The 24,452-nt window shown below is 40.7% G+C and overlaps 1 protein-coding gene across 4 annotated transcripts in view; it reads right to left on the reverse strand.

Moving 5' to 3' along the window:
* The window catches only part of NR3C1 (nuclear receptor subfamily 3 group C member 1), a 73,779-nt gene that overhangs the window by 18,495 nt on the left and 30,832 nt on the right, over nt 1–24,452 (reverse strand). For all 4 annotated transcript variants that reach the window (XM_074884081.1, XM_074884082.1, XM_074884080.1 and 1 more), the window contains exons 3-5: nt 11,576–11,739; nt 7,410–7,526; nt 2,377–2,655 (exon numbers count right to left, since the gene is read on the reverse strand). In XM_074884081.1, coding sequence (XP_074740182.1) covers nt 2,377–2,655; nt 7,410–7,526; nt 11,576–11,739 — 560 coding nt within the window. The remainder of the gene's footprint in view (nt 1–2,376; nt 2,656–7,409; nt 7,527–11,575; nt 11,740–24,452) is intronic.

The following is a 24,452-nucleotide window of genomic DNA, read 5'->3' on the forward strand; positions in this document are numbered from 1 at the left end:
AAAACATACGTAACACAGAAAAATAGGCAAAAGAGAGCAATAGAAAGAGTAAGTCTGGAACTCTGCATTATACATTATATTCATACTTACACATATACATTTCAAAATAAGTTCTCAGCACCCATCTACAAAAGCGCATGCACCCTGGAGGCCCTGACAGACACGATGTCAGGGGTGTTCTGGACAGACAGAGTACCAGAGGGGTAAGTCTCAACAGGTACTACAAGTATTAAAATGGGATGTAATATGTAAAAAAAAATAAATAAATCAGAATATATGCATGTGCTTATCTGGAACTGATGGTCAGTTAGATAGATTACAACAGACAGCAGTTCCATTTAATACACACTATAATTCATTGGGCTATCTTCCAAAAATAACAGTATATTTTACTTTTTGTGAGAGCAGTCCACTAGACAATAAATGGTTTAATGTCAAATTTTGTTCTTATTCAACAACAATTGTACACTGAATTTACAAAATCTGTATTGCATTAGTTACCATCTTTAACTGCTTCTAATCTTTTAAGAACATGTAGCACGAACAGAGCCAATCAGACAATGAGGAAATGTATAGAATCTGAAAATTGGCCCCTCAAACAGTCTTACAATGCAGGCAGCTTTTAATTTGCAACACTAGTTTCTGTTAGATCCCACCTACATTTAGCAAGAAAATACTGTGCCATATTGAATCATTATTAAAGCCTGCATTCAAGTTGATTTTATTTAATTTTATTAAGCATCTGACATCTAAAGAGCTCGCAACAGTGCTGCTTCCTGAAGACGTGCCGATAGCATTCAGTAGGCTAATACATAACAAAACTCGGTATGCCTGACAGCTTCCGAAAAAGCTTCTGGCTTTGGAGACAGCAGTAACTACCATTTACTACTTCTAAAATGCAAGCAAAGTGTTTCAAAGTTACTTCAAACTTACTGGGTCAAATCTTGAAATCTTTTCTCAAACCCTCCTCAGGAAAAGGTTATTTTGAAATCCCAACTAAAGGGTTTGGCAACCAGTGCTGGCTTATTGTTAGTGTGTCTGATGGTGTACAGCCAGCAGTAGTACATACAAATTAAATACTCATGAAGAACCACCTTAGCAAACAAAAACAAGAAGATAAAAAAATGATAAGAGTAGTTCCTATTAATGTAATTATTAAAGAGAAGACTGGCATTTTCATTAAGAGCATACGTTCTAACCTGAAGGGTTTGTCTAGTTAGGGAAACTGTTCACAAGAGATTATGAACACAGAACCGCTTTATAAAAATGGTATCTAAGTTTGTGTTTGAGAGTGCCAGATGGTCTCCTAAAGCCTTGCCCCAGAAGAAAGTGTGTGCATGGGAACTTCTCCTAACACAGACCTGGGTGAATTCAGCGCAATGCCCCACCGCAGAGAAGCCTGACAGACGTACAGATCTGTCCCCATCTCTGCTGGACATACAGATTTGAGTTTACTATTCCTTCTTTCCCACTGTTAATTTATTTCTCCTCCCTCAAGAGAGACACCATTATGACTCACACATTTCATTATCAGACTTCTTGGTTTTTTTGGCAGACCTGTTGTGTGATGTTATTCTTGGGCAACACATGCATTCTGGAAGTGTTTTTGCTCGGGTTTCTGAGAACAGGTAGCTAACGGTACTGAGTAGCAGGGAAAGGGAGAAAACCACTAGTTTTTGTTCGGTCAGGAACAAACACGCCTCCAGCTTTAGTTCTGGCTCTGGCCTCTCCTGAGGACATACTGCTGAGATTGGACACTGCTTCTCCTGTAACTGCTCCCTGGGTCTTCAGGTGGGAGCCAGAAGAGCAACAAACCTTCCACACGCCCCAGGTGACAGTTTGATCACACGTGTAGCTACAGTGCTTGAGAGAAAATGAACATCCTGACTTCCACCCTGGAACTGGATGCTCAAATGCCTATTCCCAGGCAAGAAAAAAAAACTACAGATAAGATGAGGTGAGGGGTAGTAAAAAAAAAAAAAAAAAAGAACCACCCATGAATGCAGACCCAGCCAAGCCAGTACAGCAGCACCAGTGTGCAGAAGTCAAGAGAACCTCATTGATAAAAATATTCAAGAAATAATTATTGAAGAGGTGGAGCTAGAGCTAACAGAAATAGTTCTCTGGATTACTTTTAAAAACAAATCTCTATTTAACTATGAATTTTAACACTCAGTGGTCAAAGGGCTCGAGTAAAATGACCTAACTTGTAATCCTAGGAAATAAATTTTTGCATCTGTGTTTCTTCTGCTTTTCCACTCCAGATGTATCTGGGACACAAATTAGCTCGGATATTACTAAAACTTTACCCGCGAAGGCTTTGAAGGATACCAAATACAAAAACTGTGCTTTGTAACGAATGCCTTTGCCCGTTACCTGGAATCGCCTTTGCCCACTTCACTGCAGCCACGACCTGCCGCCCGCCCAGCATGTTGAGGGTGGAGAGGATGCGCCAGCTGGAGTCGGGCAGGGTGCTGTCGTAGCCTGAGTACAGCACCTCGGGCTCGATCACCTCCAGCAGCGAAACCAGCGTCGGCGTCAGCTGCGGCAGCGACGCTGGGACGATGCTCTTGTTTCCAGGCGTTTCAGAAGCCTCCCGCGTTCCCGTTGCGCTCGTCTGCTGAATTCCTTTTATCTTCTTCTTTGTTTTTCGAGCTAGGAAAGTTTTGGTGAGTCACAGGTTAGATAATGGAAAGCGACCGCACGGCTATAAAAATGTAATGGAGGAAACGCTGCTTTTGTGTTCCTGCAGTTGTAGATCAGGCAGTTGAAACTTGAAAAGCATTTTTTCATCAATTTGTAAATAATTTCACATTAATTCTAATTAAGCTGCCTGTGCAAATAAGTTTATTTTACGTTTTAATTAAACATTTATGTTAATGTTTCAAAATGGTAAATAATGTCTGCAGGCAGTACAAATAAAAGCCCTGATCCTAGAATTTCTCTTATATGCAAAATTTCAGTGAAACTTCATGTGACAGCATGACACCTGTTTGGAAATCCTTGCAGGACTGTGCACTTTATAAGTTCCTTAAAAGATTAAGCATACAGATGAAAGGAAAAAAAAAAAATGTATTTAATGGTTAAGGAGTTACTCAACCTCTTGAGCCAGGGAAAACATTTTTTGAAAATGCTGGGCAGGAGGAGATTTTTCTCTTGCCAACTCTCTTGCATATAAATCATTGCTGCGTAATTAAACCATAAAACTCATTCGCCAAATAAATAAAATATCACACAGAGATGTTAACTGTAAACTAAAAAAAGTTGGAGCAACAATTTTATTAGCATATTGTCAGTAATGGAGTCTCCTACTCGGCTTTCAGCTCTCCCGGATGCAGACTGCTACACCAAACACACTATTTAACAGAGACCAAAATGCAACCCAGTTCTGTTCCTGTGTCTCAATTAATTAATTGATTTCTGTTCTGGAACTTCTGAGATAAATCAGTAGCACATAAAAACATCGTGTAATGTGCTGTCACATTCAAAGCTTCTACTGACCTATTCAAAATCTCTGATCATCAGAAATGCACCAACTCTGGAGCTTACCAACCCAGAAAATCCCCCTCCTGACCCCACTTCTCCCACTGGCGAGGACAGACTTCAGAAACTAACTGCTAAAGATCCGAAATTCTCCACGGACCTTGTATAAACTGCAGTTTCCCAAAGGCTTATACACCGGCCACATTTGCCAAGACTGTCATGGGGGAATAGCAACAGTTATTTCCTTGGAGCAAAGGGCTTCTTGTTATTCTCAGCTAAATTTTGAAATGGCTGCTCCAAAATCCTTTCAACATTCTGGCATTTTTTGCCCCGCTGTCCTTGTTCTCAAAAGCAAAGGAACTGCTTTGACTTAAATTTACATGCACATGCCTTCAGCGTAACGCAGACACCTGGTATGGGGTATTTCCAGCCCAGAAAGTCTCGTAAAATTATAATCAAAAGAAATAGATCTGATAAGACAAAGTATTATGCAAGAATTTTTATTAGGCTATGCTACTAGACCTGACTTAGATATATAGTTGTAACTCACAAAAAAGAAGGTTGAAATAATGTATTTCTTTACAATTTCTTTTCAAATCTAAAAATACCACAAATTTAAAACCAGCTCCTTAGGGCAAATTACAGAAGATGATCCATACAGAGAAACGCAGCATGGAAATAAAAGCATCCAAGATTTTCTGTTTAAAACAAACAACTCCTCCCCTCAAAACCCCTGCAGTTTGGCATCCAGTGAGGTCTTACGGGCTTCCTATTTGACCACACACATTTCCTGCCGTCGGCAGATGGCCTGTGCGCCCGAACCACGCAGGCAGGTCGCCGTCCCGGGAGGTGGTGAAACGCTCCCACCACCACGCTGAAAACCAAACGCTGCCAGATAGACACAGAGACCATGCACTTCTAAAATGGGATTTATAATTACAAAACCCACTGCAGTCACAGAGCAGGGCAACCAATATTGCTAGAAAGAGGAAGAGATCCTTCAAAAAATTGAAATAAATTCAAAATGAAGATGACAGAAAAAAATCCATAAATTGCCAACAGTTTAACTATGAAATGCAGTCGGAAAGGCCAAAAAAATTATGAGATGACTTTTTACAGGCACAAAATCCAACAACAAATCTTTTTTTCCAAACACATCAGAAAGAGAAAGGGTGCCAAGGAATGCCTAGGGTCAATTAACAATGAAAGCGGAAATGAGAATTCAAAGAAATAAAGGCTATAATGCAAAGTATCATTACTCTACTTTATAAATCTCTGGTACCTGCAGCTTGTTAATTTTATATTTCTCCAGTCCTCTACACCCAAAGAAAGCATGCCATAGAAACAAGAAAGTTCCAGAAGAGGGTGACAGATAGGGTCAAAGGTATGACTGATGATAAACCCGACTACTACAGAAAATGATCAAGTACCACGTTCCTAATGTACAAGGAGCCACTTTTGTCTCAGCACAAGAGCAGGTAAGAATTAAAATACTGCACGGTAGATTCTATTCATTTATTTATTTAAAAATAAATTAGTCTTCTACCCAACCCTAACAGTGAAATTCACTGCAGGTATTAAAATCCAGAGCTATTCAAAATGTGACTGCCCAGATTCATGAAGCAGCCCGCCAGCCAGCAAGGCTAAGTCAGACTGACATGCTATAGGGAGTTTTGATCTCTTGCCATTCATTTCCTGCTTTGCTTATAACCATCATTCATGCACTGAGGATACACCTGATGACTTTTCAAAAAGAAATTACTGTCTAAAAAGTATGCAAATTTAATTATCTTTTAAACAACAGTAATTCCTGAACTGTGACCCCAAAATAGCCAAGATACAAGGAACTCTTTTTTAGTCTCTTCTGCTCTTTATGCTGTCTTCCAGTTTTCTTTTCTATGAGTTCTTCTCTATGACCAATTCACCATCTGTTCAGATCTGTCCAATAAATCATCGTTTTCATGGTTGTTTTTCACTGCTTCACACTACCTTGGGTTCTTCCATTTTTGCACTGCCGACTTTCTAGATCTCTTTTCCCTCTCAGTCATAAAAACTTCCTCCCCCCCTCCTTTTTCCAACAACTTATATAACAATATCCATCCTCCAGAAAGCCACTATTCTCTAGGATTCTCTGTGCCAAAATTCAGGCAAACAAACTATAGCTGGAAGGGCTCCAAACTACATGTGGAAAAGTGGCAAGTATCAGACGTCATTCAGTTTTAATTTTCTTTGGTGCAGAAAGGCAACTCAGATAACACGTCCTAGAGCCTGAGATAGCTACATTGGGGTCTGCTTCAAAAAGGGTTCAAATAAATTGGTGCAGGAAGGGAAAGGCTCACTACTAGAGTAATATACATAATAAGGTATTTAGTCATATTGATAAATGTATGAATACCATGTATGTATTTTGAAAACAACTATGGAGAGAAAAAATAGAAACAATTCTTAACACCAAATGTATTATTTTCCAACTCAAAATGAAAATCGTGGTTTTTTGCATTACTCTAAACTTTCTTTAGGGTTTGCTGTTACCTCTTTTTGCCACGCCAGCCCCAGCAGGGCATTGCATCTTCTCACCCTGGGCACCAGGAGCAGGCAAGCAGACTACGCTGCCATTACCTCTGGAGTTGCAAGGTTCAACCCACTGGCAGCGTCTAAAAGCTAACTCCAGCTCCAGGGAGACACTCGCTGACAACCTCATGTACTTTAAGGATTTATTGTAGAACCCGCTGTTGCAGATTTTGGCTGCTGAGACCTTCCCTCGCATCCTGCACACAGATCGCAACAGCACCTCAACAAACTGACCAGCGACCTCCTCGCTTCCCTGCCAGCCTCTGCCACAGGGGGTGGGATGTACTTGTAAGCACGTCAGAGGGGGGGAAGCATTTCAGAGCGATGGGTTTTCCCTTTGCTCTGGAGGAAGGGGCATGTAGAGCCACCTGCAGGGCAGGAAAACTGGTGATTCACCCTCCGGAGAGAGGCTGGAAGGCGAAGAGGAGGAAGGGACGTGCTAACAGACTCCGGTATGTGTATCACCCACCTCTCCAACATAATTCACCACTTACATTTTACCAAAGGATATTATCACTGACTGAAATGAAACTCTGTTCATATTTGTATCTTACAAATACATTTTTGACATTTTTATTTTATCTGACAATTTTGATTATAGAAGTATCACCATGATAACTATGCTAGCAAGTACTGTATTAATCTCTACAGCTCAAGGAAAAAGTATCAAGCATAAAACATAGCTGACACTAATAAAAATGTTTTATGTCATTTTACAGCTGCTGCTAAATCTCTAGTTGATGTGGTCTTCAGTTTCTCATAAGCCATCCAGGACTTAGCAGAGAAGAAATATGTACTGGTACATTCAAATTTATTTATTTAACCTATTTTTTTTAGAGAGATTCTTACATGGACGTTTAAGAAAAATCCACAGCATGAATAAAAATACTTTCCTTTTCTTCAGTTTGAAGATACAAGCCCTACTCCAACTTTAGATCTGTGTCTCTGGGCTTTCCCTCTCATCTGTGGTTTCAGTGTCAGGTCACTCTCCTGAGTAAGGACAGGCAGGCATCACACTTCCCTGCAGGAGTTCTCCTAGAGTTCTGCTGTCTCAGATTCAGTAAAAAAGCAACAAGATATATGTGCTGACAGGAATAAAAAATAACCCTGTTTTGTGTGTATGACTCACTTCTGCTGAACATACTGAGAGATAGAGCAACTGATTATGATAGGAAAGCACAGGAGAAATTTTCCTGTAAAAACCCCTTCCTTTTCATTAAAATTCTCATACATGCCGTAAAATGCAGTACTCGCTTTTAACACATTAAAGTTCTGCTCAAATAATTTCCTTAGCAGCATGACCTTTACTGTCTAGGACTCAAAAATAAAAAAGGAATTTGAACATTTTAAGTTACCTTCGAGGTTCATGCCAGCCTGGAGACATTTCCGGTAGCGGCACGCTGGACAGTTTTTCCTCCGAATTTTGTCAATAATGCAATCGTTTCTCCCAGCGCACAGATAGTTGTGCTGCCCTGTATTCACAGAGACAAACAAAAGAACCATAAGCTCTACAATTAGAGTAATAAATGAAGTCATTCATTCTTTCAGTAACGTTAAGGATCTGGGGACTATATAATACCTTTACTTACCGTACTTCATCCCTTGCAAAAGATCAGTCCCCATATGATTTCACGTATCTATACACCAGACAGTCTTCTCGTATTTAGACACTAAAGCCAATAAATTTAGGTAGTAATCCTATTTTCTATTTGTTAATATCAGGCAAATTCTATTTTTAAAACTATTTTTCCTCTTATGTTTCTCAAAGCTATCTTCTACAGCACATTTCGAATTCCCCTAAACAGTTTGACAGAGATGTAAATAACGTTCATGAACACATTTTGAGAGTATGCATGTAAACATTTCCAGAGATACACAGACACAGCTTTCCTCATCTTGAACGTCATGAAACCTCCTCCTTGTTTAACTTAAGAGTCTGAATTGGACAAACCAAGTTCCATTTTTATGGATTCACAGATTCCGAGCAAAACTGATCCTAGAAACATGGCAACTTGAACTACATAAAATAACTATTTCTTAGCTGTTATGGGCAGGACAACAGAAGAGTAGTATCTCTTCTTAATTATTTGAATTATATGAATAAATTTCTTAATATAACTTATTTAGAGACAGGTATTACTAAAAGATACATCCTTCTCCCAGATGGGGATCAAGAAAGCTGTCTCTTTGGAGGGCAGAAAGCTGCAGCCTAGGCTTTTACACCATTTCAAAGTCCTGACAGTATAATATTGCTAGAAACAAATACATTTTCCAAATAGTGAGTTATTAACAATGGAGTCTGAGAGTCTTCTCACAGGAAAAAAGCTTAAGGAATTTCTTTCAGGTCAGCTGTGAAAATTATGGGTATGCAGAGTCCATTGCTATGACTTTAGTCAAACTTCTCCAATGAAGTGTTTCAACGTGATATTCCAAGGAAGCCCTGAACCTTTTTCTGAATTAACCCTCCTACCTTTTTCATTTGAAGGAGAGGAAGAGGAAGCCTGACTGACCCCTGCATAATCTTTGTATTTAAGATAACCTAGAAAATAGATCCAGGATTAACGTTCTGTTTGCCATTAGCGTACTAATACGCACAGAACAAATACAAATGCACGCACACACGAAACACAAACCAGTGACTACCTGCCATTGCTGTAGAACAGAGACTACAATTTCACGTCTCACACAGACGTTCCGTGAGACCGGGGTTTCACGCAGTCAATACAGAGGCTTCAGGTATAGATTTTCCTGAGCTGTTCCATTTTTTTCCTAACAAAGAGCTTCATCTCTGTGAATGTACTGTTTGGTTTCTTGTACTTACTACATCCCTATTCTTGACTTTTTTAGGTGAAAGCTACTCTATTTCTTTGCATTATATTATATTAAAGCCTTCTTGTCACATGAACATTTTGTGGAAAAGTGAAGGGAAGCTGATGCCACCTTCTGCTTCATGTCTGACTGCCGCCGGGGGACATGCCAGCTGTACAAAGGAATGCGTTTCACTTATCTTTGCTGCTCAAAAACCAGATACTTCACAAACAATACACTGATAAAAACTGGTAGTGAGCAAACGGAGACATTTCCAAGGGGATTTACGGCAGACGGAGGCATTTTACAGAGCAGCCGGCAGCACAAGCCGGCGCCCGGGGCTCTGAAGCACTGTGAGACTGAACAAGTCTTTGCTCATTTGAGCACACTGCCATGTAAAAAGGTTAGAAATTGCAGACAAAGGGGTTTGGAAGATGGGAATTAAAAATGCTGAAGAATAAGGACAATCTGGAGCACAGCAGGAGGCAGAGGTGTTGGGGGAATCTGAAGCGGAGGGGAGGTGTGAGGATCTGAAGCAAAGCGAGGAAGCGGAGGTGGGGAGTGGTGAAGAGCTGGGTTGGCAGCAGGGCGGGGGTAACACGCTGGGAGGTGAGCGGGGTTGGTTCTGGGACCGGAGAAACCAAATCACGAGGGCTCTGAAGCACCAGGAAAATAAGAACGAGAACAAGGCGGCTCTGGCCACCCCGAGTTCCTGAAGAAAGGCCCGTTTACGTGCAGAACTGCGTATACACACACAGTTGCTGTCCCACTTTCATCCTTCCTCTTCTCCCCTAGTTCTGCTCTTCGCTGGAAGAAATACACTTTATATTGATTTTCTAGATACCGATACTTTCAGTTTCTGTGACTATTTCTGTCACAGTACACATGCGTGTAGACAAAGGTACGAAAAAGGGTTTCAGGCTAGAGGCTGGATAACAAATGTGCAGAGTCAGCTTGATCTGTATACTAACAGGTGCCTAACAGGCAGCTATTAATAAAAAGGATACTGCAGAAACAAATTCTTCTTACATATGTTCCTAGTAAGAAAAATGCTTATAAGAGACAAAAGCAAATTATTCATTCCTTAAAGTGAATACTAGAACTGAGAGATCCTGGAAGAGCTCCTGAAAACATCCACAGTATCTATTGGAAGGATTAAGGTTGGGATTACCTGTGGAACAATAAAAATGAAAGTGGAGGTAAGCCTTGAGGAATTATTGCAATTTTTCAGCTACAAGCCTGCTTATATTTTTAATGTTAATACAGGTAAGATGCAGCAAGTCACATTGCTGATCAAAAGGAATTACTGGGTTGATTTCTTCATCTATCAATACTTTTGTGATTTATCTAAGCTTGAGGATGGGTGAAACCATTGCTATGACATTTATCCAGCTGCAATATAGTAGTACTTCTGAGGGACATCCAGTGACCTTATTTTAATCAAAGATACAGGTGAGTATTTGCTTCAAATAAAGAGCCTGGCTCTAAATGGGAGCGCAACCCCAGACAGGACTGGCTGGGAGTCACGGAGAGCCCGAGCAGCTCAGTGCTTTGCACTTGAGCTCGTATTGTCTCTTCTTAGATTTCAGAAACAGCTTCAGCTTCCCACAGAACCGACATCCTTTCCCCGCGACTAGCAAAAACTGCGATATGAACTTGACTTTTCCAATCCCTCCGAGAGACTCTGCATTTCCACAGAGCTCCCTGCTGCATCCAGAGAGCTGGGAGAAAGTGCTGCTTCTGAAAGACCGAATGGTGGCTCTTCTCTGCCAAAACAGCCTTCCCTCTTCTCCGGTGAAACCCAACTTGCAAAAACATTAGCAAAAAATGGTAAGTCTGATTCACTTCAAAATACCAGTAATGGCTGCGTGAAGGAGGTACGAGACAGGAAACCCTGTAAGGTTGTGTCTAAGAACGACATGATTTCAGGATAGAGGAATTGCTGTCCTTTCAGAGACACCGAGAATATACTCCAACTTTTCTGTATCTCTCTGATATCGAAACCAAGAGTCAGACATTGAGGTTCACTACAAAACGGCTCCTTATGCAGCCCTAAAATCACAGATTACTTATTGTGCTAGACACACTACAGATTCACATTTGGTTTTCCATCTTCCCCATTTTCCAGAATGATTTTCTTCCTGTGATGAGAGAGAAATCTCGATGATCCAAACTCACACACATGTTCCTGTTACCTAGTTACCCCTGCAAATAACACACACGGACATGTATGGGATTTAACCAATTTTGCTTATAGGAAAAATTGTAGAACTATTATAATCCTGCATACAACAGATGTATCGAGCTTCATGTACAGTTTTATACACAAACCAGCTAACATTAAACATAAAAATCACAAGCTTTACAAATCTAATGCACACAGACCAATATCTGTATATAAATAGGACAAATAAACAAAAACAACAGTGAAAGCAAATGAAAGAAACAAAAAGCCAAGACAACAATACATCCTTTTGCTCTGTGAGTGAATGGGAGCATTTTATAAATGTAAATGGAATCTATGCTTCAGATAATACACCATTATCAATCTTATTTACTATGAAAAGATCAGTGATATAATGGATGGGATTTTCCAGTAGGATTTCAGCAAAAACATCGATTCCCATAAGATTAAACAGACTGGTTTTGAATGTGGATGATATGTATGTGGATTTTATATGTTTGAACAGCAAATTCATCAAACCAGTCTTACCTTCCACAGCTCTTTTGAAGAACACTTTGCAGCTGCCACAAGTAAGAACACCATAATGACACCCAGAGGCCTCGTCAGAGCAAACAAGACAGAGCTTGGGAGGTGGTCCCGTAGTTGCTGAGGTTGTGGATGGAGAAGAGCTTACATCTGATCTCATTCCAGGGCTAAAAAAAAAAGCATAAAAATGTTTTTAATTAAGATCTATGGGATACTGGCAAACATAATATTCATAACTGCAGGAAACGGACTGCCCTCATCCTCAAGTACTACAGTTTTGCACACCAAGTTCACTAGACTCTGAAACAGTTAAACAAGGAATTTTGTAAAACTTAAGTAAAACTGCATGGATTTTTCATGGCCTATTTGACTAGGTCAAGATTACTTCCCTTACACATTTCTGAAGCCAAGTTTCTTGCACAATTATTCTAGCCTTTAAAACTGACTCAAATAATATTTCATACTGTTGCTGTTGTCATTACTGACACATTCCCTGCAGTCTGCATCGAGTCCTACAAGAGCTTCATTTCCAGTATCATCACAGTCTTCTACTGGGATATTAATATGCAAGAAGATGTGCAAATTAAGCCATATATTGACATACAGTCACAGTAATAAATGATCATTTCACCCCAGCATTTTAGGAGAGGAATATATATTCCTATTTTTAGGATCTGGTTTTCCTTCGTAAACATACCAACCATCTACAAATGAATGGCTAGTTCTTTAACAAAAAAATAAATCATTGTTAGAACAATAAACAATCCACCGTAATCACCTTCGAGCTGCTTCTAAATCATAAGGGCTGAACCAACAGCAGCTGTGCCAAAGTTCAGAGGCTAATCTTATTTGGCACGTGTAAACAGTACGGCCCAGACCCGATGCATCACCTGTTGAAGGCTGCCTCGACACCTCCTCTTATAAGGCCCATTTTGTTGAGTTTATTTTCACAAAGTTTTCAACTTTTAATATGCAATTTCTATACTGTATGCTTGACTTAAAGCGATTTTCACAGAAAGTTTTGTCCAACAGGGTTCCAGCCACTTTCCAGATGAAGGTAGAAAATAACACTTTTTTTTTTAAGGCTTTGGTGCCTTTACTCGGAAACTCTCCAGGACATCCACGTTCTCTGATGTGGGCTTAACATTTGTATGTGGACTGGCTTTTGCATGGAAAATTCCTTTTCCTCTCCTCAAGAAAGTCTGACCAGATTTGGTCACACATTTAAAAAACAAAACAAAACCCAAAAAACACCGTAGTTCTCAAACATTCACAAAAACTCCAGCCCAAATCAAAACACTCCAACAGCTGGGAGGCTTTACTTTCAAACAGGTCACTTCCATAGGCCCCATCCCCAGAGATCAAGTGAGAAATGGCCCGTCCAGAGAGTCAAAGGATTCTGCTGTTGCATTTGCTCTCACCGAGAGGGAGTTTGATAATAAAAGCAGACAAGGAGTGGGAATCCTACCACTCAAATACAGAGGGATAAGAGTCAAACCAGAATAAACGTGTCAATGAAGTCCACGCTTTGACAGATAGGGAACCAGAGGGCAGAGAAAAGTGAAAATTACTTGTGTTAGGGAAAAAAAATGACATAGTACAGGCATGCAAAGACCCCCCTAAAAACCAGAGTCTGATATGAGCTAGGGAGAAGGTGACCTGTATCTAAGCCAGAGCAGAGAGGGCTGAGCAGATAACCAAAACCCGACAAGAACACAGCAACAGCTCAAACATGCTGGAATAAATGTGGGAAGGAAAAAAGAATAAGACCAGAACAAGGGTGGTGCAGAGGCTCCAACAGGAAAGGCTGGCAGTGGGAATTAGAATGAGTCAACCCTCAGGGAAAAGGGAAGGAAAAAGCCCACCCAGGAAAGACCACTTCTTTCCAGAACCTGGGAAAACTCAAATCCACCACATCACTCCTTTGTGTTCAGGAAATATTTGTGAAATACTGCAACACTTTTACTCTATTACTCTGCAAAGAGGCTGACAGCCATCATCAGCTAGTCTGTCAAGTGGCGGTCACCCATAGGTTGTAATCCTGTTTATGATCCGTATGATGGCTTTTCTGTGTTTTCTAATTAATTTGTCTTCTTTAAAGAGCAGGAAGCTATAATAAAATACTAAGGTTGCACAACCCAGTGCTCAACAGCCAAGTAATGGCCGAATGTAATTCCACCCAGTTACATTTATGTGATGTCCTTACACACACACATCTTTAATTACACACTCATCCTAACTTCTACACAGCACGCCTGCCTCCCCCAGTGCAGAGGCGCTCTCGGAATGAATACTGTAAGGACGGCAGCTGCCATCTGCACGGCCCCATCCCCTCTGAGGAAGAAAGTGGTGATGGCTGTGGGTCTGCAGGAAGAGAAACCTCACAGTTAAGGAAGCTGAGGATTCACGTCTACTTCTGTCTCTTATTGTGTGTGACTGTATTTGGTTACTACAAGCCAGCCTTTTCAGAAATCCTGCCTTCTTAACACCCAGCTCGAGACCCGGCACGTACTTTGAGGAAAGGCACGCTGCAACCCCAGCTCAGCGGAGCTGGGCGATACCCAGCTCCTCTGCTTGGAGCATCGCTTCCTCGCCACGCCAGTGGCACGGGCGCACGCCTTCGACACGGGTCGTGTTCTGGGTGCTCCTGCTGTGCCCGGCAGATCCCACCCAGCGTTACTGGCAGGGGAGGTCGGGGCTGTCTGAGCTGGCACAGAGCAGAGCCCAGCGCTGGCCGAGCCGCCCCAGCAGCACAGCCCCGTCTTCCCAGGCCACCGCCTGCGCCCCGGGGCAGGGCTGCTCTTCCACCAGGACTGCAGAGGGAATCACAGACCAGAGTGCAACCCGGGCTGGAGACCCTGCACTGGCTTCTGCTCCCTCACAGCTTTCCTGGCTGATGAGACAAATAATTTTGACTACAATGCTTTGCTTCCTTTCATGCAACACATTCTACTTTCTTCTGTTGTTTGGTTTGTCATGGTGGTTTTTTATGTTTGTTTTCTTTTTTCCCCCCAGCTTACTGACCCATTTGGAAAAAGGAATTAAATTGTATCTCCACTTTATAGTGTCATATTAAATAAAAATAAGTAAAATCAACACTTACCTCAAAACCAAACAAAGCCCCCTATTAAAAGCAGTAATCACTGGCCAGTCAAAAGCTACTGTAAGTGGCTTCCTTTTCTCTAAGGTTTTAGGCCCAGTGGCTCCTTTTCTCATACTAAAAATCTCAGTTTAAACATTGAAATATAGGCTGGGAGTCTGTGATTTTCAATAAGGAATATATAACTTGAGAACTTCATTTCATTAAAATGATTAAAACCAGAAAAAGATGGAAACATCTTTCTATGCGTAGTTTTGAAGACAGCTGATTTAGATACAAAAATTACACTCTTTATACCTTACAAATTTCTGACAAAAGCATTTTTAAGGAAACATTCATCAACTGTCACAGAAACTATGGTAGCACCAAACATATTCCACTGAAACTTTTCAATCACCTTTAATTTTTAAACAGGGCTCATTTTCTGTACCAGTACCATAGAAAATGTAATATGAGAAAGAAAACAGATGATATGACTTACAAAACTAAAAATAAATTATTACATTGATTAATAAAGCAGTAGCCAGCAATCTAATCTGGGCTTCTGGCATATCTTTTCAAGCCTGGCTGTATCAGATAAGGCCAATATTTACTAACTGTGTGGAGAGCTGCCAGACACTGACAGTGCCCTGGTTGTGTAAAACACAATTTTGCTTGCCTGAAACACGGAGAACAGGAGGGACTATAGTGCATAAGGACTCCTGCAAGAGCTACAACAAACCGGCTTGAGGTTTAATATAAATCTTTTACCTATAGTTATACGTAGTCAAAGACAAACAACCACTTCCTAAGGAAGAGGTAAGGGAGGGAAATTACACTCTGAAATAATACAATAATAAAAAAAGCTACCTTGCAGTTATTTGCAGAAATGTTTTTAAACTCAAAAGAAACCTAATAAACTATGATTCTTATCTAAATAAAAGAAAAAGTTGAGAAGCATAGATGGGTCAGGAAAAAAAAAATCCAACTTTTAAGGGTTCCAATTTGTAAAAACTTTAATTAAATTTTATTTTGGGAGGGAAGGTATTGTTTGCTTAAGGGTATGAGCACCATTCCCACATACTTTCAGAAACTATTTATATATAATCTATTTTTATTCGTTTGTGTAGATACATTTATTGTTTCCAGTCAAGGAAACATATGGGGGTAAAATGGAAAGACTTAAAGACAAGAAGATGCAGCCACAGTAACGAGCTCTGTGGAGATCAAGTTGTTTAACCAAAGCCATTTCTGTGTTAATCATTTACCAGAGACTTTCAAACCAGGCTCAAGGTTCAAACCTCACTGAAGTCGGGTGTGGTAACGTTCATGGCAGTGTGCAGTTTTCCTTCCTCCGGGTCCCCGACCACCGTGGGTCACGCTGTCCTCCCGCGGAGGTCGGGGCTGGGGGACATGCTTGCCGGTCACGGCAGCGCCGCGCTCCTCCGGCCGGGACATGGGACATGGGCCACCAGCAAAGCCACAGCCCTGCAGTTGGCTGTGGACGTTTGGGCAGAAAGATGTGGCAGAGAAAGTTAATTCGCTCTTCTGAAGAAACCTTCCTCCGGCACACTTGTTCATTACTGAAGAAATTGTTTGTTTTTTCCTCCTTCTATCTTTACTGTGAAGAATATAAAACCTCCCCAATAACAACACAGAACGTGCACGCTCCCATACGCTGAAGCTAACGCTAAAACATTATTTAAAAAATATACTACCTTCCTGTTACTTTACATTAATAAATGGAAAAAACCCTCTAGTGAGATAATGAAGAGATGAATACTTTCAGCTACTAAAACTCCTACTCATTTCCAGTCTCCAACTTGCAACTCTACCAGCACACCAAAGCTCAGGATGATCAACCTTGATCCCATTTTACCCAAAACCATGCCCAGCCCTGGTACAGTTCTGCTGAAGGGTAAATCCTTTTAAAAAATACTTATTAAATTAGCACCAATAGCAAGTTACACACATGCAATGAGAAAAGAACTTGGTTAACCATTTAAAAACTAACTGCATTTAAGGAGAACGGCTGCAAGCTACCGTCCAGGAGAAGCAGCACCTCAGGAAATCCGTGGGGCTGCTAGGCAAAGCAGCAGCTGCCAGCTTAGCTATTTTCACCTTTTTAAGAAAAAATCTACCCTGAAGAAAAGTTCAGGGGAAATGCATAATACAAGTTTTTTTCCAGACATAGGTACAACTAAGGTATTCCTGGTGCTATTACGAATTATAAAACCAGAACACTTGCAACTGGCTCCTGAAAATCTGTAAGGAAATGTGATTCATGTCCAACTGCCAACTCCAAGGAAAGAAATGGATGCAATATGTCTAGGGTGGGAAGAGACAGCTCAAAATTTGACTATATTTAAGTTTAAAGCAGGGTAAAAAGACTATTAATTTTGCTCCTACTTCTAATCTACTGCTTTACAAATAGGAGTTGCATTTACTCTGCATGATACAGCCACAAAATACTGCACACTCTAAGTCCTGCTTCTCCAGCATAAGTCACCTTAGTACTGAGCTAACATATTCTTAAAAGCGAGTTACTTATCTGCTTAAGTAGTGTCACCAAACCAACAGTGAAGAAATGATTTTCAATGTCAATGCCATCTGGGCCTCGTGCTTATCTTCCAGCAATGAGAACAATGTAAACACTCAGCTGCACACACCAACTGATTACATTTTTTGAATTGCTTGCTTATTTCTTTATTAATTAGAGAAACTATTAATTATTTTATATACCCTCTTCGGCAGGAAGGTAGTTTTCAGTTCAAGCAGGAAAAAAATTTAAAACAAAGCTACTGACACTATACTTTTCATTATCATATTAAATGTATATTTGCCAACTGAAAATTATTTCAAAAGCGTGTTTTGCCGAGAACCTGAACCACGGGTTACAACGGTCTCTTCTGTCTCTTGTAACATACTCACTTAAGTTTAAAGAGACTGAAAATTGGTAAGAACCAATGTTTTCCCCCCCAGGCTGCCTGCAAACTCCACGCAGACACACAGAGGCTTCGGTTTGTCCAGCCACCACCGAGGGCACACGCAGCTCAACCCCTGTCAGCGGGCATTAAACGCACGGTGAGTTACCCAAAGCCAGGGCTCAAACCCCTCTGCCAGCTGCCTGAATGTACAACACACCCGCAAACCCACAAAACAAACCAGAAAGCCTTCCAAATAACTTAAAAATAGGTAGGTTCTGTATAAAAGTTTTCCTTCCTGCTTTGTACTTAAAAACAGAGAATTGAATTGCTCTGGTAAAAGCACTGTTCTTGATTACAAGCATGTCCCCAACGATGCCATAATAAATTAAAAATCTACTACAGATTACAGTATTTAACCAAAGCCTGTGAATAAAAGCACCCAGTATTACTGTTTTAGAGACCCCTTACAGCCAAGATGATTAACACCATTTCCTTTATCGCGCATCCAGATAAACGCCATATCATGACTTGATAAACCAGGAAACCAGATTCTGAACTAACAGTCTAGTTCTGTGCACACGCCTGTAACTACCAAGATAACAGCAACATGAGGAACGGGTCACCCAGAAAGGACGTGGCCAAATTTGCTTCACTGCTGGATACAGAAACTCGTGACAGAGAAACAGGTTATCTTACAACCAGGTTGGCAGGTACCACCGTGCCTCCTCCTGACATTGTCTCTGCATCAGGATAAATTTTAGCGCTAACTGACAATGGAGTACTGGGATTCTAATTCAGAAAAATTGAAAATATGAGACCTACCTGAAGCAGCAAAGTCTCAGAATCAACCTCTCCATCTGCAGAACAACATACACTTTACCATCCCTTTAATACAACCGAAGCAGACTGTAGGATTCATTGTTTTGTATAAAGACACCTCAAATACCATAAATGTTTTTGCTTATATTTTCAACAACTCAGGTGCAGCATAACAAGGACACTGACCAAAGTATCCAGACTGAGTCCAAAGCAAAGTGACTTCAGTTCACACCGAGAAAAGGCTTTACATACATCCATTATGAAAGATTTTATGTATAAAATTACAATTACTATTGGCAAACAAAATAAATTGGAACGAATACCTTTCCCCTAAGTGTTGCTGTACAGGCCCAGTCAAACCTTGGTGCTGGCAAGGTTTATGATCACTGTAGAGTCCAGAGGTCTGAAGAAGAACCTGAACTGCAAACCTAAGTGCTATTCTCCATAAGTATATGAAGAAACAGTATTTAATTAGAAACCCAGTACACGCAGGCTCTGCCTGTGCAGGAAGCCCTGCCTTCCCTCGCCCGTCCCAAGCCCACGCCTCTCTGGAAGCTGGCAGGAGCGCCGGCACCACGGCCATGGGCACGGGACACGCACACGCCCTGACACGGGAATGCTGCACCCCCCTCCAACCCCACACGCCAGCGGACAGATCTGCCGCTCTGGACAAGCAGATACATCATTCTGTGCGGAGCAGAGCTCCAGTGATGAACTCGTGTTGTTAAGAACAGGCTTCAGAGGGAGCTTGTGTTTCTCTGTGCTAGGCAGAGGTGGCAGGGACTGCCATTGCAAGCTCTGCTCTTTCGTTTCTCATAAATTACACTCTATTAAATAAAAATAAACAGGCAGATACCAATAGCACGTTAACAGAACAATACTTCGCAGAGGTTCCCCACACGGCGCAAGGGAAGCAAACCCCGCTGTCGAGCGGCGCAGGTTCCCCGTGGCATCGGGCCCTTTTCTCTCTCTCAAAGCCTGCACCAGGTTTACTCCACAACCTGGGGACGCGCATCCCAGCGCAGGTGACTCCGCGCACTCTTTAACGAAGGCGCCAGCGCCGGGCGGCTCGGAGGAGCCTCCGGCAGCTCCAAAGCCCCTGGCACCAAAGACACCCCTTCTCCCCGCTCCGAAATGGCGTCCGCTACCATTTTAGAGCTCGCACAGGAGTGAGAAAGAAACACTAACGCAAGGGAGCGACGCGACTTTTTTTTCCCCTTTTGGATACTCTCCAGAACGTAAAGGTTTCAAGGGCACAGGCAAAGCTTTCTTGGAATGGATAAATGGTAATTGATGTTGCAGCTGCAACCTTAGCTAGAGCTCTTGGGATTTCAAATGTACTACAGCCCTGAAGTATTTATGACCAGAATATGATAATTAAATTATATGTTCTAAACTTTTACATTTATTACAGTGCTCCAGTAAAGCAGCCAAAAAGTCTTACCTTCAAGGGTAGGACTTAATTTCTATATGAATCAATTTATGCATATTTTTCCCAAAGGTCTTTTTTTGAAATTTCATTGTGTATCCTTGCTTCCTTACATAAAGAGGCAGCAAAAAAAAAAAAAGAATAAGACAGAAGCCAGTACCTTTAAATTTAAATAAAAACCTTACACAAAAACAGAGAATCAAATCATCCTGGGCCATCCTAATTCTTTATGCTTTGCTGGATAACAAAATATGCATTTGATCTACATATATTTACAGACAGGTTGTGGATCATCTGAAAACTTGACTTTCAAGAACTCAGTCTTGCAGATAGACCCAGCCTTATATGTGCACGTACGCACTCTGCATTTACAAACTAAGGTGCAAGCAGGTGTGTCTGCAAAAAGAGACCCTAATTAGGAAGGCTGCAAAACTAATATGCACTTGGTAAAAGAAAGCTCAAAAATCTAAACAGAATTAGAATTTTTTTTTTCATTTTAAGCACAATACACAAAATTGTTCCTAGCCCATTCAATCTCTGAACGCTGCAAGCACCATTTCCGATCTCAGCAGCCACAGAGGTATGTTCTACCTGTGTGACACTTTCTTGGAAGCAATTTCTTAGTTTCTGAACCTTGTGAACTAACCAATGCACTCACCAAAAATTTATTATCTTAACATAGGTCCTTTACCACACTAATTTAATTTCCTTCCTTACATACATTTGCTTCCTTACGTTTGCACACCGAATTCAACAAGACAGCAGAACTCTTGCACAGAGATACTCTGTTGTTATTAGCACAGACCCATGAGCTTTGATCACTCACAGCATTTTAGCTTATCCTATGGAGTCAGCATATAGCAGAAAAGTATTTTACTTATGACAGCACCCTTGTTAATGTGGTACCAGAGGAACCAAACTTAAAATATTAAAGAGGATTTGCTCCATTAGTGACCTCAGCATGAGTTATGTACATTGCTCTGGTGGTCTCAACGTCAACGCTTGTGCCGATCACAGGACTGCAGTCACAGGCTGCCAAAATGGTGTTGCTAGGATAGAAAGCAAGAGACATCTGGAAAGCTGACTCTAACGTACAGGGAAAAATATTAATGGTACTGTAAGAAATGCAAAGATTAAACTAAACTGTAATAGTCACAGAACAGATATTTTAAAAGCTGCAGGATAATGCTTGCATAGTCAAATTGAGTCATAAAGCTATAAATAAATTTAGACTGGTAATTAGAAAGTTCACTTCTGCTATTTTGAGAAAAAAAATCAAGACTCTTCTGCTGCCAGTGTAACCCTCTAACAGTAATCCGGACACCAATTTTTATGAATGCATACACACACACTTATTCAAACACAGTTTGTGCTTTTACCAGCACTGCAAAACTATTTTCTGCTTTGCCAAAAAAAAAAAACCCAAACCCCAAAAAACAAAAAACAAACCACTTAAAAGACAAACAAATCAATAAACACAAATAAGAAGTAGAAATAAAACCTTAACTTGGGAGAAGGAGGAGGAAGAGGAGGAGGGAAAGATGGAAACAGGGCAAGAGAAGCAGAAAGGAATGTTTCTTCCTTAATTCTTTCTACAGCCTTTCAAGGAAGCTCTGTTTAGAAGTGGAACAGATACTAAAAGAAAGGCAAGATGGTGAATTCTTCAGAACACAAACTCCATTTCCTTGTTGGTCTGTATGAAGCCTTGCACAATGTGTCTTTACCCTTGGCATAGGCTTTCACACTTTTTTGTCAATGAAAATAATACATTTACATATGGAGCAGTTTATTATGGAACATTAACCAACGTGTTGCATTCTGGGCTCTGCTTCAGTGGAAATATATGGAGAAGAGGGACGGGGACGCATGCCAATTTTAGGTTTTGGCCTCAGTCCATTTGATGCAGGTCCAGGATGACTTGGTTGACTGTTGAGTCATAGGTTGGTTCAATTGACATTATTTTACATTTGACTAGTTATTGTTCTTTAAACTTTGAACAGGAGTCCAGAAGCTCAAAAAACACCAGTGAACCAAAAAGGGGCTAAAGCAGAGTTTAAACAAGATTCTTAAGCAAGAAAAATACTCTCCTTAAATGACATCTACTTTTAGCAGAGACAGCTAAAAAGCCAAAATTTACCTCACAACTTAAAAAATTTCTGTTATATTACCAAATATTTGTAACACACAATATTAACTTCAAAATTACTGAAGAAGTTCTGAGATATCCTCCTCCCCCCATTAACACAGAAGTGGGAAGGAGAAGCAAACCTTTTCCCCTCCAAAATAAATAAATCAGTGAATGGGTACTGTATTTTTAACAGATATAACAGTAATCGGTTCCTGATATATTAGATCATCGTGTATACTGTTAATTCACTTCAGCCAACACTCAATCTAAAACAAAATGAAAAAATTTAAACCCCAAAAGTTACTGTTTCAGTACTGAAGGTAGACTTCTATTTGGGGTCAGAGAAGTCCTTAAATACTATTGGTTTCTGCTTTAAAAACATAGATGTGTTTCACATGGATGGAATCAGAAATGCACTGAATTTAACAACAGAAATTTTTAGCGAGGGTTCAATTCTTCTTATTTTGAACATGTCTGCTTGACTCATTTTCCCCAATTTCAGGCAGCCAGTATGTTTTCAGTAGTTTTTGACCTCCTGTGAGGGAAATTCAATGTTATATCCACTTGTTTTCAGAAAACTGATCAGCAGCTAAAGAAACAAGCAGAGGAAGAACTTGAGCTATCTTTAATAAGAGAAATGCAGTGTGAAGGGAGACTGGGCTTTGTTACAACAATCTAACAAGGAGGGAATCAGCTTTCATAACTTCCAAGAGCATGAAAAACAAACAAACCCAATAAAAACATTGTATCTTGAGTACTTTGCTGGAATACAAAAATACTTCTGATGATTTTGAGATCTTAGTCACAGAGGAGGATGACTGCAAGATGTTCTTCTCCGTGCTAAAGGCCAGACTTGAGGTTCAGCGCCAACTTAGTATAAAGAACTGTGTAAGGGGCTACCCCCGACGCGTGTGGATTATGTTCCCCACTTAGCGATGAGCAATAACTTCACTTGAAAGGGTAGAGATTCTTTTTTATCACATTCGAGAGAGAACAGTAATTCTTGAGGGAAAGATAGGGAGCAAATTCACAATTCTTTGTGACTTAAAAATCAGAAAGTTGCTGAAGGACAAACACCGTGATGCACGCTGCAAGGTTCCCCACGGGACAGGCTGAGACCTCCCGCTCTGAACATGCTGTACATTCAGTTTTTGGTGCATTCTATCCTTCATATCCAGACCAGTGTGTGTACACAACAGAGCTTAAAACTGAGCAAACCTGTCTAAAAGGTGTTCTCCAAAGTCTTACAAACAATTCTGATGCCCTTAAGAACACTATTTCATTTAATTTTAACTGGCCTCTGACATGTTTGACGCAAGGAATATATATGAAGCCACTCTTCCCCACACATGAACAGGAAGAAAAGGATGTAATAAGTTTATTGACACAAAATCAGCTATCTAAACTTGTGTAATCTTTTCAGAAGGATGAGCATCAAGTAGTACCATAGACCTGTAAGATGTTTACAGCTACCGTATGTAATTTTCATGGCACTTTTAAGTCAACTTTATTGAATTATCAAGTAAAGCGCTATAATTACTTTTGTCAACACTGTTAGGCAATTACGATTTCTGCTCTAACATGCACATGCAGTAGGTCAGTATCTGCTTTTATTTCCACTTGGCATCCAGGTCACACACTCGAGACTATCAAGATGTTTCATCACATCCCCCTTGCTGTGTACTCCCAGACTTTACACGCTCGTCTTGGGTTTTTGTCCCCACAGTACATTTAGGTCTTGCCTTCTCTCTCTCTCTCCTGGATTTCTCCTATTATTTTATCCACTTTCCTCTGTCCTCTTCCTCTACCCCTCCCCATCAGATGAAGGAAGCTCTTAATTCCTTCCTTGCTGAACCTCACAGGGTTTCCTGGCCACATTGTTCATCTCTGCCTCTTTGTATATTTTCTCTTCCTGAGCAGCCCTGGGAACCCCTCCCAATTTAAACTCCATCTGTAAACTTCATTAAGAGGCTGTTTACCTCTCTCACATAACTATCACGAAGGTGACTAGTCAGATCATCCCAGAGTCTGTACACACCTATCTCCACACCATCGCTCTCCTCTGAGAGCATCTCCTGTGTCTTAAGGACATTCCGTGCATCGTGTACTCATTTCAAATTTGAAACAGTGGGGACTCCAATATTCTGTCAGAAAAGCACTAGAAACTTTCCTGGTGGGAAACTGGTTTTCTTCTCCCGAATTTCAGTGTTCATTACAACTAGATGCACTCTTATAAAAGTCCTGATGGCCACTACGAGTCTTTTACAACCCATCACTCCCTATCACTATCTTTCACTAACAATTTGGTCTCTCAGGTTTGGTATCTCAAATAGAAAGTTTTAACTATGGTCATTGTTCAAGATTTACCTAATGCAGTATATAGTGTGTTCACATCTGCAACAAGTTAAGCCACTGCTGTTTAGTTTACAAAGTCTGTTCCATTAAGAGTTGCATTATTCCTTGTGCAAAAATGGGAAGCTCTTTACTACTGAAATATG

Source organism: Strix uralensis, chromosome 14 (assembly GCF_047716275.1).
Source record: "Strix uralensis isolate ZFMK-TIS-50842 chromosome 14, bStrUra1, whole genome shotgun sequence".
NCBI lineage: Eukaryota > Metazoa > Chordata > Aves > Strigiformes > Strigidae > Strix > Strix uralensis.